At 38.2% G+C, this 20504-nt stretch overlaps 1 protein-coding gene across 4 annotated transcripts in view; it reads right to left on the bottom strand.

The window, feature by feature from the left end:
- The window catches only part of EFNA5 (ephrin A5), a 427405-nt gene that overhangs the window by 17790 nt on the left and 389111 nt on the right, over positions 1-20504 (bottom strand). For 2 of the 4 annotated variants that reach the window (XM_056537503.1, XM_056537504.1), the window contains 2 exons: positions 7235-7300; positions 6730-6810 (listed from right to left, as the gene is read on the bottom strand). In XM_056537503.1, the coding sequence (XP_056393478.1) occupies positions 6730-6810; positions 7235-7300 (147 nt within the window). The remainder of the gene's footprint in view (positions 1-6729; positions 6811-7234; positions 7301-20504) is intronic. The other 2 variants (XM_056537505.1, XM_056537506.1) reach the window with 1 other exon arrangement.

Below are 20504 nucleotides of genomic sequence, written 5' to 3'. Positions count from 1 at the left end.
CAGCCTGATGCGCTGATGAAAGAATACTTTTCTTTTATAACGCTATGCTGGCATATATACATAGAAGCACTGTGGGGGCCAGATAACGCTATTTGTCTGGCCCCCACAGTGCTTCTATAATCATATGCCTTTGCAGCGCTATGAATGAAAAGTATTCTAACAGCAGCGCATCTGGCCAGGAAGCTGGCTGACACAATGCGCTGCTGATAGAATACTTGTCACTCATAGCACTGCGGTGGCATATGATTATAGAAGCACTGTGGGGGCCAGACATATGGTTATATTAAGTCTGACCCCTGCATCACATCTATATACAGGGGGAATTATACATGTACACATGGGGGGAATAAGGGGACGCACTGAAATTTAAAAACCCCACTGGGAGCCCTGAATGGCTCCTCAGTACCAACCATTCAGGGCTCCCGCGAGGGAATAAAAAAATGAAAGTAAAATGCATTGTACATTGCAGGGGAGTGGAGCATGCCACCTGCTCCCGTTTAATAACTTCTAATTGCATCGGGTCTCAGAAGTGAGACCCAGTGCGATCATTCAGTACAGCCCCTGTACTACAACCTCCATCATGGAACAGAGTCTACTAATGTAGCCTTCCCAGCCACCGGCAGACTCCTGCAGCTGGGGAACTACTACTCCCATCATGGAAACAAGTCTGTTCAAGTAGTAACAAGTGGAAACAAGTAGTAGTAGTCCCGGCTGTGGGAGTCTGAAGGCAGAGGTGTTAAAACAGCCATACATGACGGATGTTGAAACGGGTCTTGACAGACGTTATTTATCCGTTAGCACCAGTTATTGCATCCGTTATTATACATCCGTTTTTACACAGAAAATGTATGTTTAATAACAGATGAATACTCATAGTGTGAAAGGAGCCTAACCCGACAACTTTTATCGAGTTTTGTGGACTAAATTTAGTCACACGCCTTTGCCCAAAACCCGAGGAAAAAGCGGAGAAGAGTAAATTCTGAAAAAACGACTGCCAGAGGCTGGTGCAAAAACAGGTAAAATGGCTGGTTTTTCACCAATCAAGGTTATAAATGTATTTTTAAAATATGGTTTACTTTGATGTTTGCATTGTTTCATGCTAGTACTTTTTAATCTTATCTGTGATTTATTCAATATATATTGAGGACTTATTAGCTGTTCTATTTACAGGGGAAGTTTAGTTGTTCTTTTTTGTCTCACCACAGTACTCTCTGCTGACACCTCTGTCTGGTTGTTGTGGTGTGGTCTCTTTCCTCAGTTGCCCACAGACCGGAAGAGCCACTGTTTTTTTATCCCTTCCGATGTGGACAACATTAAACCCTTGTGTGCCAAGAAAAAAAGACAACGTGAGAAAAAATAGTAAATAACTCATAGAAAACAGAAGAGGACAAAAAAAAAAAACGGCCAACAAAAAAACTACGCTCTTTGGAAATAAGGCGCTATATGCCTCATGCACAATGACTTAATAGTAACACAGAATTTCTGTGGCTCCATATAAAGGAGTTACAGTTATTTCTTGTGCTTTTGTATTATACTTCCATATTATTACGATGTTCTCCCCAGGAAGCAATGCATTAGAAGAGAATACCTCTGTAATGGAGCATAATATGAAACAGTCCACGATTTGTTATCCAATAAAATCCACCAAAATCTGCTTATATTTGTCACCATATCTAATCAGAGGCATACTGAGGATCGGTAGAGCACCACAGAGGTCTATGGGTAACGTCTTATGGATCCATAACATTCAGATGTTGTATAGAGCCATTAGACAGCATTGCGCATGAGCCCTAAATGTTTCTTTAGAATGAATTTTGGTATTTACCGATAGCATAATATTTCAAATCTATCAAATTAATGCATAATAATATGCTAATATGCAATATGTAACATTAGGTAACTGTATTGATGTATTAAAAAAACAAAAACAAACAGTTCCTGGTATATTTTTATCTGATTGCAGACAAATCATCTGTTCTACAGACCACACAACATGAACTTTTCAAAGTTCAGAAAAAAAAGTAATTTTGAGGAATACATTTTAATAATAAATTATCAGTGACAACATTGGAACGGCCTGAATCAGAAAGGCAAGTATTACTTATTATTTGTATTTAATTTTTAAGCCAGCCAAAGCTCTAAACAAATTTTTCGCAGCCTCAGATAACTAAATTCTTTAAACAGTGCCCCGTTAGCTCCCACTAGTGGTGGCTGCAGGAAGAAAAAAAAAATATCATTTCACTTTAGGAAAATATGGTATTTGGCTTCTGTAAAATGATACCAAAGAACACTAGAGTAGAGATATATGATATATGAAAAGAAATATTATAAAATGAATAATAATTATATCATTATCATTCTTGTTATTAGTAGTAATAATAGTAGTAGTAGTAGTAGTAGTAGTAGTAGTAGTAGTAGTAGTAGTAGTAGCAGCAGTAATAGTATAATTAGATAACATAAGTAAATATTGTATATCCCGTGAAGCTGGCCATTCACATATTTAGCACTTTTCAGCCCAGTATATCTTACAGGAAATCGCATTGAGCTAATAAATAAATAATAATGTTTACAAAATAATCTGGATTGTGGAATTAGCTTGCATTTAAATTATCAATATTAGAAATCTTTTCCTTATACCTAGAATAACTCGGGGAAATTCCCCATAACTCAGGAGATAGTTTTATCCGTATGTCGCACAGATGTGACATTTTTCAGACATTAAGGATGTCCAGAAGCCATTTTGAATACATCCTCGGGAGGAATGTTATAATCATAGCAATAAAGATTCTCCTGATTACCTTAAATGAAACACAGGGAAGGCAGAGGAGCTGCATACGGATACATGTGTTCCTGATATTTTCTATTATTGTTGATCATTACAAGAGAATGGACAGATGGGCTGTGAATACTAGGGAATTCTGGCGGTAGCACTATATTTTGTTCGCAATTGCATAAGCTTATATTTAGAATACAACTGTGTCTGAGTCTTGCTTATATGTATGTTGTTTACCTATTTCTCCACTATATAATGAAAGTCTGTGAATTTGTAGGCATAAAAAAGCTGTTGCTTCTATGAGCCCAATTTCTTGTGACATCTAAAGCATATAAAGGCTGGTATAGCGCATACTTTACATTTCAGTACATGGACGTACCATGAGGAGTATACTTAGATTCTAGCAGAAATCCTTGACAAAAAATGTAGCATTTTTGGGTAAAATGCTAGACATCATGTCAGAAAGCTGACATGCCCCATTAAACATAATAGCCCTGAATTCCTAAGAGTGGAGTGTAATTTTCTTTGTGGGTTTTTCCCCCAACAGATATATTCTTCCACAGTATTTACCTACATCTTGCACTTTTCTCTGTTTTGCTTTTTTTTTTTTTTTACACATGCTCTGATCTGTAGGGGTTTCCAGAGCTCAAATCCAGCAATTTTCTGTGGAAACCTTAGTAAACATGTTGGTTTTTTTTTTTTCCAAAAATGTCGGGGACACACCCCCTTTTTTGGTGACCACACCCCCTTTCACGGGCAGCCATGCCCTTTTTTAGGGTTTTCTCAGTGAAGTGGAGAGTAAGTAGGGTTTTTTCCTTTTAAATTCTGGTGCAAATTCTGACGCTTACAGAATTTAAGAGTTTCAGAATCTGACACACAGCCTAGCAAAACAGGTCAGGTTTACAGTAGTAAATCATGGTCAATAGGGTCTGTCGGGTGCTATATTTGTCTGGCATGGAACGGATCTGGCAATGTTTTAATTTTAACTTTTCTGAATAACAGAAAAAAACAATGTTGGTGTGAATCAGGTCTAAGAGTATGTTCACACAGCTTAAAATTTGCTGGCATATTACATTTTATATGCTTATTTCCATCAGTAACCAGCAAAAATAAAAGCACAATTCGGACAAAATCCCATGCATAAAATAAAATACTCCTGTGTGAACACATCCTAGAATATGACATAAGATAAATGGAATCTGTCAGCAGCCTCTTCTGCCCTAAACTGCTGGTACTGTCTGTTCGTTCAGTGGCGCTGATCAAACTAGTGTTTACTCAAAATATATTGTTAAAAATCCTAATATGTAAATGAGGCTTTGGTGCACAAGAGGCGTTCCCTAGCTTGAGGTGAACTGGTTCTTCTTCTCAGATAATCCCCAATGCATGTCCTTTAAGAATTTTCATACTCTCCCTCTCCTGCAAGTGTCTGCTCTTTGCTGAGATCACGTGCAGCTGTGTGCAGCTGTGTGCAGAAGAGGGAGAGTATGGATATTTATTAGGAGGCATGCATCCGGGACTGGCTGGGAAGAAGAACCAGGATATTACTTGGGGACAGCATATTAAAAAGTGTTCTGGAATTATCATGAGACAATCCTGACACATCAGCTAGGATTGTTTCCAGTGTATTGTCCTCAAATAAAATAGGAATTTATTAACAATGCCCTAAGTTTGGTTTAAATTAGTTGAGTATTGGATAATTAACATGGGTGGCTTAAAACTTTATTGCACCTATTAGAGAGTAATACATTTTCTCTATCTTTAGACACAACCCTCAATAGGGCCCTGGATAGTGTAGATTGTGTATAACCTCTTTGATTCATTTTATTACAATATTCCTAACTATCATGATCATAGTCATGTGGCCTCCTATGGTTGCGCTTATTAGGAAGTCAGTGTCAACTAATTCTATAACTAATTCCATTATACAGCACATTACATGTTATTCTGATAATGCTGAGTATATCATTGAATCTGTCAGCTGCCATTTAAAATATGTGGGTTGTACTAGCCGAAAATTATAATTCAGAATGTTGGAATTCATAATGATATCCAGAGACCCTCTATGTGACACCCATCTAGTGCATATCAACGTTATATACAGCAACACCAGATAAGGATAAATATTCTCAGGATATAGGAGTAGTAAATTTAAGTAGCCGTATTAGTCCAATGATGCAGATGCAAATCATAAAATGTTGCAGTATCTTGTAAGACCTTTTTTATTGGACTAACAGAATTTTGTAGAGACAAGCTTTCGGGATTCCTCCCTTTATCAAGTCTTTATCAAGGGATTCCTCCCTTGATAAAGGGAGGAATCCCGAAAGCTTGTCTCTACAAAATCCTGTTAGTCCAATAGAAAAGGTCTTACAAGATACTGCAACATTTTTTGATTTGCATCAGGATATATGAGAAAGTTAGACATATGCGTAGGGGTGGAGATGACAAACGCTGTCTGTTGGTTTGATACATTTTTCAACTAGGATACAATATGCTTCATGAAGATTTAATAATGTCTTTATAGTTTTGCAGGACAAAATAGTCACATGGTCTGGACCTACAGTATGCTGAACTATATCTGTGACTTAGAACTTTTTCTCCATATACCTGGAACCATTGATATGATTGTTTATTTTTCACACAGAATCGTAGGGTAACAATTAGTATGATTGCGAGTTGTATTTTGGAATAGTGCAACGGGCCACCTTTTTTAATAGCAGTCTCCATTACATATGCTATAAATGTGTGATTCTTTTATGTTATACTGTATATACACAATGTAAAATTATGTATAAAAATTTACAAAAAATTGTTTAATAACTATTTCTTTACATTCTTATACCAATTTATTAAATGTATGTTTCTCCATCCATATATAGTACTACCTTCAACTATTTGCAAATAGCCCATGGAAACAGTTTAGTACTAAACAACCCTGTAATTGTCCTAAGCTTTCCCTCAGGGAACTTTCCGCTGTTAGAAGGCATCCAACAGGATCTTAATGTTATACATGAAAGGAGAATATGTAGATTTTACCGGTACACTTGTTTTTTAATTTGGTGTTTGGGGGCTTTTCCTTTGAAAATGATGGTGCCAATTTAAATCAATAGATATTGACTTATTGGTTTCATTGAGAGCCCAGGGACCATCCAAGGACCATACATGTTCTAATGGGTCACTGAATATGAGGTTTTCTACACAAGACAAACACCACATCTGATGATAATAGCTCAGTTCTCAGTTTTGCCTCAGTTTTATCAGAATGCTACATTATATTATATGTGAAACAAAACAATTAAAAATTACATGTAAAACAAAATACACAGAATTTCCCTATTATGAAACATTGATGGTTAGAAACAAGTAAACAATGATGGAGTTTTACATTAAAATGTGTCCTATTGTTTAGGATGTCACTATTCTGACAACTAGAACAGTGGGCATCGCCACCAAATAGTATGTTTAAGCCAGAAAGTGTTATGTTGCTAAATTGTTTATTCACAATGAGAAATACAGAAATTGACACAAACGTAGACAAGTACAAGTTTTAAGGTTACAAAGAGGGTTGTGAGGGGATGTATTGAGTCATGCGTTTTTTTACATGGATCAATACAAAACACGTCATCTATCTATTAAACACATAAGATAAACAAAAGTTTGTCAAAAAGACTTTGAATTTAGAGACATATAACAGTAAGAGGGTGGCTATGCATCAGCATGCAAAGACCGAGACAGAGATTGTGGTTGGTTTATTTTAAGGACATGTTTACAAATAGCAGAATAAACAAGACATTCAGGAAATACAGTCGTGTCTTTCATGCACTTCATAGCATTCTAAGGAAATGAGGTTTACCATGACAGCAATACCAACGACATCATGCAAGACATGCAAGGCTGGAAATAAGAAAGACCAAAGGGAAGGATAAATTGGTTAAAATATACTCTCTAAACATACTAACCTGCTGGTTCTAATGAATTTTCTACTTTGTCGTTAACATCGAAAACACGGTCATGAACACCTATAGTTTTCAAACAGCTGTCTATAATAAAAATAGAGATAACAGCCAAATAGGTTAGTGAGATCTTTTAAACTCCATCACTTTTCTTTATCTCTTTTTCTCTTCTTTTATTTATTTATTTATTTTTTTGCTGTTGTTTTTGTTTTAAATAATAATTTGTTATTGTTCTTTTACTTTGATCTACAGGGCATTTCTCGAATGCCAAAATTTAGCTTTTCTTTTGTATAAAACATATAAAACATCTGAGAAACAACAAGTTAGCAAGTGGCATGTACTTAATAATGCTCAATGATGAATGATTAGAAATTATAAGGCAAAAATAAACCACAGATGTTGAGGTATCACACAAGGCTTTACAATAAAGAAAACTTGAAGGCTCTTAATTGTAGCACACAGTATAACATGCATTTGTGGCCACTTATTGAGGAAGATGAAAAACACCTACTTTGTGGCCGTACATAGACTTTGAGTTTTAAGCAGGATCTTCTTCCATTGTCTGGGATTGCTGAAGCTGAAGGACAAAGAAAACAAATGATTTCAATGAATATATTTTCTGATCAACTTTTCATAAAACAAAAGTATGTTTTCTTTCTCTAGAATGTATAAAAGTGCATTTGCCTGCTGAGCAATTTTTCACACTAAAACACTGTAACTGAATTATGGCTTTCACTAGACAATGAAAGGGGCCCCTTACTAACGGAGTACATTACATTGTACCTCATACAAACCAAAGCAGTTGACCAATCTTCATTTCATATACTGTTATTGCACCTTGTCATATTCTAATGTTGGCCATATTTTTTTGGGATGTTAGAGTAATGAATGAAGGAATACTCCCTCATAGCTTATTTGGGTAGCTTGTCAGCAATGTCATTTTTTACAGTTACAGAACACAAATATACTGTATACGTCTATTCTTAATTACATATATAACCAGGCCGTGCACCTCAATATTTATAATTGTTCTTTTAGATGTGTTGACCAACTATTTTTTATAACTACAGGCTAGCAGAAACCCAAAAAATGTTAACATGTCAGATTGAGTTTTTGACAATTATATACCTTTAAAGGGGTTCCCCACTTTAAAGGGGTACTCAAAAGGTTTCCAACTCTTAGAGCCGGCACCGGGTGCTTATGACATCAGAGCCCCGTCCCCTGAGGATAACATGGCCCGCCCCCCTCAATGCAAGCCTATGGAGGGGGCATGGCGGACACCACACCCCCTTTCCATAGACTTGCATTGAGGGGGCGAGGTGTGACATCACAAGGGGACAGGGCCATGATGTTAAGAGCCCCCCGGCGCCGGCTCCAAGTGCTCAGAACCTTTTGTTCTGAACGTTGAGCAGCGGAGTACCCCTTTAACCTTTTGTGCCTATATATATTTAGATGGCTAGCTTTATTTTCTTTTCTGGTTGATAAAACTTCCATGGTATGAGCTGAAATATCGCCCAGATGAAAATGAATGCACAAGATAACATTGTAAACAGTAAAGGATTATATTGGTTAGGCTCCATTCATGCCAAGGTTCGAACTTCTTCACCAGGATACACTGAGATACTGTTAAAAGGGCATTTTAATGGATATCCATAGACTTTAATAGATTATTAGTAGTCTACTATAGACTGTATTTGGTCTACCAAGCTTTTGTGTCCCTAAATGGAAATATATATAGGCATACAGCAGACTAAACATAGTCACTAGCAGAAAATGTTTGGTCTCCTAAAGACTATGGGTGGGCTGCAGGTACGCTGTGGTATACTTCCAAATGTCTTCTAGCAACAGAGATCTGAAACAGTATTTGAATAAGGCCTTTCAGAAGCCTAGTTATGCTTTTCTTGAAAACAAATCTTTAAGGACTTCTAGGTTAGAGAAGGAGGATTTGGGATAACTCTAAAAAGGGGTTTTCCATGCAAATAACCCTTATAAGATTTAACTTTTTCAATATCAATAAGTTCAAAGTTGAATTCACACTGTGGTTAAATGAAGTAACAGAAGGAAACCATCTCATAGAAAACCATTCAGTGTTTATTGAGCACCTGAAGTTTGCAACTTTTTTCCTCCGAGCTCCTAATAGTGTTGTGTTCTGATGTATCAGCTTTATAACGGAACGTGTTTAAGAAGTGAGATAAGGAAAGGAATTACTTGGCACAATATGATAGTCAACACATCCTGTGTGTCATTTCATTTCACACACAGCTTTTTTTCAGTTTGACATCAAAAACAACTTACTCTACAGAAAAACAAGTATAATCTGCAGGATGAGTCAACTGTGCGTCTACAAGTGCTTTTACCATACAACCATTTCCACACAAGGTTTATAGCTTCTTCCGTGGAAAGAAGGGGTGTAACTAGAGCAGGGTCTGTTGAGCATGTGCTATGGAAGCTGGGTGCCAGGGGAGTAGCAGCAAGCTACAAATCCTTGGCATGGGTGTTAAAGTGCTACAGAAGCAAATTCAATTTGTACTCTTTGTGAGGCTTTATATAGAAAACCACATGCTTTATTTTAGAAGCATTTTATTGAAAAAGGTTTTCAGCTTAAAGGGGTACTTCGGTGAAAAACATATATATATATATATATATATATATGTATATATATATATATATATATATATATATATATATATATATTTTATCAACTGGTGCCAGAAAGTTAGACAGGTTTGTAAATTACTTTTTAAATCGTAATTCTTCCAGTACTTACCGTATTTATCGGGGTATACCACGCACCAGCCTATAACACGCACCCTCATTTTACCAAGAATATTTGGGTAAAAAAAGTTTTTTACCCAAATATCCATGGTAAAATGAGGGTGCGTGTGTGCGCGTGTATACCCCGATACACCCCCAGGAAAGGCAGGGGGAGAGAGGCCTTCGCTGCCCGCTTCTCTCCCCCTGCCTTTCCTGGGGTCTAGAGCCCTGCTGCTGGCCCTTCTCTCCCCCTGGCTATCGGCACCGCTGCCCGTTCTGTCCCCCTGACTATCGGTGCCGGCACCCCATTGCCGGCGCTGATAGCCAGGGGGAGAGAAGCGGCGCCGACAGCCAGGGGGAGAGAAGGGGCAGCGGCACCCATTGCCGGTGCCTCTGCCCCGTTGCCTCCCCCCATCCCCGGTGGCATAATTACCTGGGTCGGGTCCACGCTGCTGCAGGCCTCCGGCGTGCGTCCCCTGCGTCGTTGCTATGCGCTGCACGGCGCGGCGCATGACGTCAGTGCGCCGCGCCGTGCATAGCAACGATGCAGGGGACGCACGCCGAAGGCCTGCAGCAGCACGGACCCGACCCAGGTAATTATGCCACCGGGGATGGGGGGAGGCAAAGGGGCAGGGGCAATGGGTGCCGCTGCCCCTTCTCTCCCCCTGGCTGTCGGCGCCGCTTCTCTCCCCCTGGCTATCGGCGCCGGCAATGGGGCGCCGGCACCGATAGTCAGGGGGACAGAACGGGCAGCGGCGCCGATAGCCAGGGGGAGAGAAGGGCCGGCAGCAGGGCTCTAGACCCCAGGAAAGGCAGGGGGAGAGAAGCGGGCAGCAACGTTCTCTCTCCCCCTGCCTTTCCTGGGGGTGTATCGGCGTATAACACGCACATAGACTTTAGGCTAAAAATTTTAGCCTAAAAAGTGCGTGTTATACGCCGATAAATACGGTAGCTGCTGTATGCTCCAGAGGAAGCTGTATAGTTCTTTTCTGTCTGACCACAGTGCTCTCTGCTGACACCTCTGTCTATGTTAGGAACTGTCTGGAGCAGGAGAGGTTTGCTATGGGTATTTGTTCCTGTTCTGGACAGTTCCTGACACAGACAGAGGTGTCAGCAGAGAGCACTGAGGTCAGACAGAAAATAACTTTACAACTTCATCTGGAGCATACAGCAGCTGATAAGTACTGTTTAAATTTGTTTAACTTTTTGGCACCAGTTGATTAAAAAAAAAGTTTTCTACCAGAGAAATGTCATAGGGTATCAACTGATGGAGTCAGGGTATTGGCAAACATATTTTTTCTCGCACTTGCTGGATTTTCCAGGCCCTGATCATTCTTAGGTTCCTAAATGTAATAGCTATAATGTCTAACCTTGATAACCCAATGATTTTAATGGTTAAACGTCTTTGCTGAGACCAATATGGAGGCTCAGTGGTTAAGATTATTGTCTTGTAGCACTGAGACCCTGAATTAAAATTTTCAGTAATGCTGCCTTTCAGTACCTGCATTCCTAGATTGAAATCCACCCAATAACAATATTTACATTGTTAGGTGACTTAGATTGTGTGTGGCTCTCTGTACACCCCTATGAAATACGTTGGTGCTATATGAGCAACAGTAAATAAATAAGAGCAATACTGTGACTCCCATCCATTTATTTGCCAATGCTATCTATTGACCAGTGTACATGTGATCTATTAGAAGTTTCTTAGAGAGCTACTTTGTTAATATTGACAGGATGTTGTGTATAGTGATGCCACTGTTTACAGCACAGATGTACCTAAATTTACTTACACAAATTTTTATGAAAGTCAATTGCAATTATTCATAGTTAGGGGCTAAATGCCTACACGCAGCAGAGCAGTTGAACACAAGAATGTGTATACGATTATTGTTCAGCTCTTTGCATTTACCCTTTTTATTGTCTGCTTGCATAATGCATGAACATGTACTGAGCTAATGAAAGCAAATGTGTATCAATTGAACATTACCAATAATAAGCAATGATCAAAGTGTAAGAGTATTGTTTGTAAGTATTGCAATATTTATACACTGCCCGGGCCTACAGAAAACACCTCCATTCCAACCTCACCGTAATAATATTTTGACCTTTCAGTTTTCTATCCTTTCATTCTTTCCTGTTTGCTATGCAAATCAAAAAGAAAGCAAGCAAGCCTTGTACCAAAGCCACAATATACAAAAGTAAATATCCTATGAATCTTTAAATACGAAAGGTTGTCAGCAGCAAAAATCGGGATAAAAATATTGTAATTATTATTTCTTTTTTTCCAAACAAAAAAAAATAAAAATACAGTTAGACATAATGAAAATAATACTTTTGGGAAATTTTTATAATTGTTATTCAGCATTAGGCATTTTTGGGGATTTATACAATTATGGTGGGAACCACAATACATAATAATGTCCCTCTGATTGTGGCTGACCTTTTATTCACCAATCTTTTGTGGCATTTTAGCTCGTAAAAAGCCTTCCAAGAAATAGTTTGTTAGATGATAAAAAAAGTCTCCTTTCCTCTTCTACCTAGTATTGCTGCTAGTTTACTTATACATGCACTTGTGTGGATATTTTTTAAGGTATTCTGAAGGAGCTGTCTACATATATTTTAAGTTTATTGTCCGTTACAATAGTTCCTGTTTGACTGTGAACCTCATTAAAGGGATATTCCCCTATCAACAATTATAGCACATCCACAGGATGCCCGATAGATGTCAGTCCCACCTCTGGGACCCACACCTATCATGAGATCCCCCTCCCCCTTAATTTTCCTATGGAATGTTTGCAGGAATTCTCTTTTTCTATTCCCAGTGTTAAAGGCCCATAGGGTTCCATGAAGGCCAAAACCTATTGAGAGTTCCCATGTGATGTTAGTGGCATGTTCTCTTATTTGTTATATTTTTCATTTTAGTTAAAAACATTTTTTTTTTACTTTATTTACTGACTACATCTTACTGCTGAGTAAAAATAGAAAATCCACACAAGTCTGACTATATGTGATATACCGATAGAATTAAACTATCTGTTCTGAGAATGCTGTACTTTAGGTTTCCTATAAGATATAAACTATATACAATTGTATTGTACTAAACATAAAAAATATCACTAGTCATATAAATCCTGACATTTATATTCTGTAACATACACTAATCTTATAACCTACAGTCTGGACAATGACAGCATGCTGTTAACACACACAAAAGTATTAGCTATTCAGTGGCTCCTGTATAATGCATCAGCTCTATGAGATTATTTATTTCCCATTGAATCAAATCGGGATTGGTTTTGACTGGTACATAATGAAATCTGATTATCCTTTTGTTATATATTAGGAAAAACAAAAATAGTTATGATAGAACACTAATAATACATGACAGTACATAGATAATCTGACATAAAGATAATAAAACATGATGGAACGTCTACGAAGAAAGCAAGCAATGCATCTGTCTCCTACATCTCCTAATCATTGACTTTTAATTACCTCTAACAAATGTAAAGGGTTTCTTTGACCTACACTTAGACATAGTAATCTCGGTGTAAATTATTGCCGCTTACCTCTGGACTGCACTAAAAGGCCAGGGACATCTGTCAAATACATAAGTGAATGGAAACAAGCACGGTATGCCTTGCCAGTCAGTGTACAAAGGCAGGGACTTCTGTCTTTGCCAAAAACCAATTCCCCCAAAAATCTGATTTATAGAAATCCAATTGGAAAATTTGGAACTAATGTGGTTCTTTCTGAATCTATTTGCTCATCTCTATTGCTAAATATACAATCTTTTTGGTAAATATCAGGTTTATTAGACTAAATGGACATTTTAGGTATGCATATGGAGATTTTTCTGTTGTATACAATAAACGTGCAGCACGTAGGGTGTGAACAGAGTCAAACACAAGTTAACAAGTCACTATTTCCCACTAGACCAGTATACACGTCGTCTTATCTACTGTCATCAAATGCTGAAGTTCCCCTTTAAATCTATATTCTGGGTCTCATTTTTAGATGCACAAAGTTCCTATTGTGAGTGGTACCCAGTAGCCTCTGATATCAAGCAATTGTTATTAAAGGGGTACTCCGCCCCTAGACATCTTATCCCCTATCGAAAGGATAGGGGATAAGATGTCAGATCGTGGGGTCCCACCACTGGGGACCCCCGGGATCTCGGTCGCAGCACCCACCTGTTGCGGCTTCCGGAAACACTGGAGGCTTTGGCTCCCGACCACGGTGACGTGAGATCGTGACGTCACGACTCTGCCCCAGTGTGATGTCACACCCCGCCCCTCAATGCAAGTCTATGGGAGGGGGTGTGACAGCCGTCACGCCCCCTCCCATAGACTTGCATTGAGGGGGTGGGGCGTGACGTCACACGGGGGCAGAGTCGTGATGTCACGATCTCCCGTCACCGTGGTCGTGAGGCGTTAGGATGAGAGCCTCCAGCGCTGCCAGAAGCAGCAACAGGTGGGTGCTGCAGCAGAGATCCCAGGGGTCCCCAGCGGCGGGACCCCCGTGATCTGACATCTTATCCCCTATCATTTTGATAGGGGATAAGATGTCTAGGGGTGGAGCACCCCTTTAAAGCAACTCCTTATTATTCCCTGGAAAGCAGAACCAAGGGATGAGCTCATAGATTTAACTATTACACACACAGACAAAAAACTATTGAATAAAAACGTCCTCCTTATTCCCTACTGCATAGAATTACAAAGATATTACATGGTAATAATCACCCAATGAAAGAGGGAAGACAGATTAAGATAACAATTACAAAATTTAAGACAATTCCAAATGATATTTGGCAGCAGCAAAAATACAAGTAAAATGCATATTATATGACACTGCATAACATATTGCTTCAATTGAAGCCCGATTATAGGAAGTCACGGCGGTGATAGCACCGAGACAAGACGCATTAGTTGAGTGCAATTACACATGTAATAAGAACACATTCAATAGCTTCTTTAATGGTTTCTAGTGGAAATCGTTGGTGCTCAGTTCGGTGTGAATGTGCCGTGCCTCATCTTTCACTTTATTGAAGGCACTTGGTCTACGTCTGCATTTTAATTTCCATTCACCATCTACATATGGAGCCATCATAAAATTGGCATGGGCTATTGAAGCTTTCGGAAATTGCAGATTATAAAGGTATAGATACGAAACGGCGCAGGATACAGGGAACAGTTTTATCGCTTAATAGTAAAGGGAGATGGGGCAGAAAAAAATAACTTTTGTGGGTTTGCCTTGAAAGCGACATTTAATTACACATAATTTCCTTCATCTTAAAAGCTGCAATTCACTAGCACTACACCAAATGTTCCTATAGAAGAAAAAGCACATAAAGGACTTCCAGCAAGTCAAAGAAATGTATGTGCAGAGAAGATGGTACGCTATAGGTGAAAGCAATGGTGAAGTGCCCTCATCAGTTACTGCTTTCTCAACATAGTTTAAGTGACCATGCGTGAGTCTTTTTATTGTGTGTAGAAAAGATTATTTCTATTCTACTCTAGGGAAGTCAGCCCTCCTGTAAGCTAGCTCCTTTGTTATGAATATGGAACAGATGGAGATGAATCTATCAGCTCTGCTGGAACAAAAACACTTACAACCAAGCTCTATTAAATACTCTGCTCAGCTCTTTGATACCAGAAGCTCTTTGTGAAATACTGTGATGCTACAGTGTATTAACCCCTTAAGGACTGAGCGTTTTTCTGTTTTTGCACTTTCGTTTTTTCCTCCTGACCTTTTAAAAATCATAACGTTTTCAATTTTCTACCTACAGACCCATATGAGGGTTTGTTTTTTGCACCACCAATTGTACTTTGCAATGACATCAATCATTTCACCCAATAATTTATTGCAAAACCAGAAAAAAAAATTTGGCAAAAAAAACAACAATTTTGTAACTTTTGAGGGCTTACAATTCTACGCATTGCACTTTTCGGTAAAATGACACCATTTTTATTCTGTAGGTCCATATGGTTACAATGATACTCAATTTATATAACTACATATAACTACATGCAACGAAATGAGTATGTTTAAAATTGATCTCTTCTAATCCCTATAACTGTTTTCTTTTTCCGTATACGGGTTGGTATGAAGGCTGATTTTTTGCGCTGTGATCTGAAGTTTTTATCGGTATCATAATTGTTTTGATTGGATATTTTTTATCACTTTTTAACTTTTAATACTTTTTTTAGGGTATACAAAGTGACCAAAAATATGCAATTTTGGACTTCACATAACAAGAGCCTGCGACGGACGTAAAAATACATCTGTGGTCGATAAGGGTTTTTTTTAAAGTGAAAGTTAAGTGTGTGGTAGGACATAGCTGCACTTCTGACTAAAAAGGTATTTTTCTTACAAAAACATACAGTACCTTAAATATTGTACCAGATTAGAAGCTATAGTTAGTGTTCTTTTTATCTCTTAGGGCCATATTCGATTTCCCGATGCTAACTGTAAATGACAGCTGATCATATATATTGTGCCCTTTTACATGGCTTTTACAGGGCTCTCGGGATCATTTATATGGCCCTTTGCTATTATACAGGAAGAAACTAGTGTTTGGAACTGTATATGTTACTATATGTGTGGACACCCAGTGGTTATAATTAGAGATAAGTAAATGTTTTAAAGTTTAGTTTAGCAAAAAGTGTGGTTCGCACTGAATTACTGCAGTGGGAACCTGTACTTTACCAATAGCCCAGAAATACATGTATAACATTTTCTAAGAGCCCTAAAAGCTGAGTATAACACAGTTAGGTCACCTAGGAGTTTATCTCTGGACTTCTGAGCAGTTTTTAAGGAAATTTAAAAAAAGGCCAAAAATGATCCCTTTTTATGGCATCAATGGCTTTTTCTAACTGGTTCAAAAACTATCCCTTTTTGGGAGTAGCAACAGGTTTTTTGTTTGGAAAGTGAGGAAGCAGTGTTTTTTTTACAAGCTGTCAAAACATTAGCCATGTGGGGTCATAGCAACAGGATTGGGATCCTAAATGCGTGGCTGTGCAGATGCATTGCTGTTTCACAACTAAGATATGTTCACACTACAGAATTTCCATGTGCGGAATTGCACTCCGGAATTCCGTTGTATGAACCTTAAAGGGGACTCCACTGCTCAGCGTTTGGAACAATCTGTTCCGAACGCTGGAGATGGCAGCTCGTGACATAATAGCCACGCCCCCTCATTGTGTCACAGCCATCACGCCCCCTCCCATAGACTTGCATTTAGGGGGTGGGGCGTGATACCATGAGGGGGCTGGGCTATGACGTCACGGGCTCCCGACGCCGGCTCCATTGAAGTACCTCTTTAATATTGGAGTGAATGGGCCTTTTTGCGGACCAATTCACACTGTAAAATTTCAGCAGCAGAATCAGAATTCTGCGCACAATATAGTACAGTGTAATAGAATCTAACCCCAACCAGGCTAAGTGCCAGAATTTGTTGAGAACAGCCTTTGTTAAAAAGCTAGAAATACCATCTATATGTATATCTGTATTAATCTATGAACCAAGACATTACCTTCATCTCATGGGCAAATTGCTTATTATAGAATTATATCTCCTACAATATGTAGCTTGGATTCCAGTGTAAAGTACATCTGTAAGTGAAAAAAGGTGGCAACAACCTTTTTTCTTTTATCGTTTAATTTTTCACAATTAAAATTTTTATATTTTGTACCACATATGAGTTCTGTAAAAAAAAAAAAAAAAAGAACGGCAACTGGTCCATCTATTTAATTCTTACTCATCAAACTACAGACACCCATGTTAGGCTAGTGTAGAATCCTATCATGCCCAAGTCACAAATGTTTATTTCACCGGTTTCCTGAAATGAGCGATAGTATGCTGGCAGAGATGGGTATGATTCTTATCATAAACAAAGTGACAAAATAAACATGAGCGGCCGCCTACTCCCTGGTGAAATTAGGTTGTTTGTACATGTAGATAGAAATTTCTAGATTCTATTAAATTTATATCGGAATCTTCAACACACAGTACATTAGCGGCATAAAGGTTTAGTGATCTCCGATCTGTGTAGTGTCAAAGCTTCGAAGAATTAGAATATTGATTAACTGTTGAATCTAAAGTTCAGTCTCTTAGGTTCTGTGGATAAACTTCCCAAAGAATTATTGATTAAATGTCCACTGCTAAGAAACTGGGGATGTTTGTTTTCTAGGTTAAAAAAAGACTATAACATAACATCATGATATTCATAGAAAATGTCAGATTATTTATATAGTTCTACAGTTGTCATAGGGATTGCATTCTCAATAAGTACATGCTTTCCTGTGTCTGTCCAATACAATATATTGTTCCTTCTTTGAAAACCATTTACTTTAATGTAAGAACATTCCAAATGGTAATTGATAACTATGAGATATTTGTCAACCTATGTGTGGGAACTAGAGATGAGATGAAGCGGTGGTACTTCCATTCTGCATGAACTTCGCGGCTCGGCGGTTGCTGACTTTAGCCTGCATACATTGGTTCAGCTTTCAGGTGCTCCGGTGGGCTGGAAAAGGTGGATACAGTCCTAGAAGACTCTCACCTAGGACTGTATCCACCTTTTCCAGTCCACCGGAGCACCTGAAAGTTGAACTAATTTATGCAGGCTAAAGTCAGCAACCGCCGAGCCGCGAGGTTCGTGCAGCATGGAAGTACCATAACTTCTCTCGTCTCTAGTGGGAACTTGCTGTTATTTTTATTAGCAATTCAATAAAAAGAAAAGAGAATAGAAAAGAAAAAGCTGCATATACTTCATAATGGTTCAATGACAAATAAGGGTCAGGAACCTGCTTTCTGATTACTATTAACATGTATTGCAATAAAGTAGAAGTTTATCTTTTTGAATGCAAATGATAGAAATCCTGTAATACTACCTATACCTATGATCGCTCAATGTGAATATTAGGTTCTGTGGATACAATTCATGAAAAATTATTGATAAAATGTCCACTGTGAAGAAACTTTGTGAAGAACTACTAATCCATAAAAAAGAATGCTGGCAAATGTTCTAGTGTATATAATAAATGTATCTTAAGGGGGTTTCAGGGCAAAGCTTATTCATGACCTATCCTTAGAAGAGGTCATCAATATCGAATCAGTGGGTATCCAACGCCCAGCACCCATGGGGATCAGCTGTTTACCAGAGTTGAGATGCTGGCATACATAGTAAAACAGAACAGAAGGCAGACAGCTTTGTACATTGGGTAGTAACTATTCCAGGATACTGCTGACTCTCTACTATGTTCTTATTCACTTCAATCGGAGCTGAGCTGCAGTGAGTCTGGGTTCACACTACGTTTTTGCCATACTGTTTTCAATCCGTTTTTCTAAAGAAAACCGTATGGCAAAAAAACGAATGGAACAGTATGGAAAAAAGTAAACCATATGCGTTTTTAAACAGTATACTGTTTTTAAAATGGCATACAGTTCCGTCAGTTTTCATAGAAAAAAAACCCATACGTTTTTGAAAATGTTGTCCATTTTTAATGGGAGGGGTCTTGGGTGGGGACTTTAGGATTCAAATGCGCATGTGCAAAGTAAAAACGTATACGTTTTTCCCGTATGGAACCATATACATGTGCGTTTCCCATTGACGTCCATGTTAAAAAAAAGTATGCGGTTGCAGTACGGTTTTTAAACCGGAGTCAAAACCGTGATTGACCACAATTTTGTCTCCGGTTTAAAAACCGTACTGCAACCACATACATTTTTTTTAACATGGACGTCAATGGGAAAGCCACATGTATACGGTTCCATACGGGAAAAACGTATAAGTTTTTACTTTGCACATGCGCATTTGAATCCTAAAGTCCCCACCCAAGACCCCTCCCATTAAAAATGGACAAAATTTTCAAAAACGTATGGGTTTTTTTTTCTATGAAAACTGATGGAACTGTATGCACTTTTAAAACAGTATACTGTTTAACCCCTTAAGGACCAGGCCATTTTATACCTTAAGGACCGGAGCGTTTTTTGCAATTCTGACCACTGTCACTTTAAACATTAATAACTCTGGAATGCTTTTAGTTATCATTCTGATTCCGAGATTGTTTTTTCGTGACATATTCTACTTTAACTTAGTGGTAACATTTTATGGTAACTTGCATCCTTTCTTGGTGAAAAATCCCAAAATTTGATGAAAAAAATGAAAATTTTGCATTTTTCTAACTTTGAAGCTCTCTGCTTGTAAGGAAAATGGATATTCAAAATATATTTTTTTTGGGTTCACATATACAATATGTCTACTTTATGTTTGCATCATAAAATTTATGAGTTTTTACTTTTGGAAGACACCAGAGGGCTTCAAAGTTCAGTAGCAATTTTGAAATTTTTCACAAAATTTTCAAACTCACTATTTTTCAGGGACCAGTTCAGTTTTGAAGTGGATTTGAAGGGTCTTCATATTAGAAATACCCCATAAAAGACCCCATTATAAAAACTACACCCCCTAAAGTATTCAAAAAAACATTCAGTAAGTGTATTAACCCTTTAGGTGTATCACAGGAATAGCAGCAAAGTGAAGGAGAAAATTCAAAATCTTCATTTTTTACACTCGCATGTTCTTGTAGACCCAATTTTTGAATTTTTGCAAGGGATAAAAAGGAGAAAATTTTTACTTGTATTTGAAACCCAATTTCTCTCGAGTAAGCACATACCTCATATGTCTATGTTAATTGTTCGGTGGGCGCAGTAGAGGGCTCAGAAGGGAAGGAGTGACAAATGGTTTTTGGGGGGCATGCCGCATTTAGGAAGCCCCTATGGTGCCAAAACAGCAAAAAAAAAACACATGGCATACCATTTTGGAAACTAGACCCCTCAGGGAACGTAACAAGGGGTAAAGTGAACCTTAATACCCCACAGGTGATTCACGACTTTTGCATATGTAAAAAAAATATATATTTTTTTTACCTAAAATGCTTGGTTTCCCAAAAATTTTACATTTTTAAAAAGGGTAATAGCAGAAAATACCCCCCAAAATTTGAAGCCCAATTTCTCCCGATACA

This window comes from Hyla sarda, chromosome 1, assembly GCF_029499605.1.
Source record: "Hyla sarda isolate aHylSar1 chromosome 1, aHylSar1.hap1, whole genome shotgun sequence".
Lineage (NCBI taxonomy): Eukaryota > Metazoa > Chordata > Amphibia > Anura > Hylidae > Hyla > Hyla sarda.
This window is presented reverse-complemented; position numbering and strand designations above follow the sequence as displayed.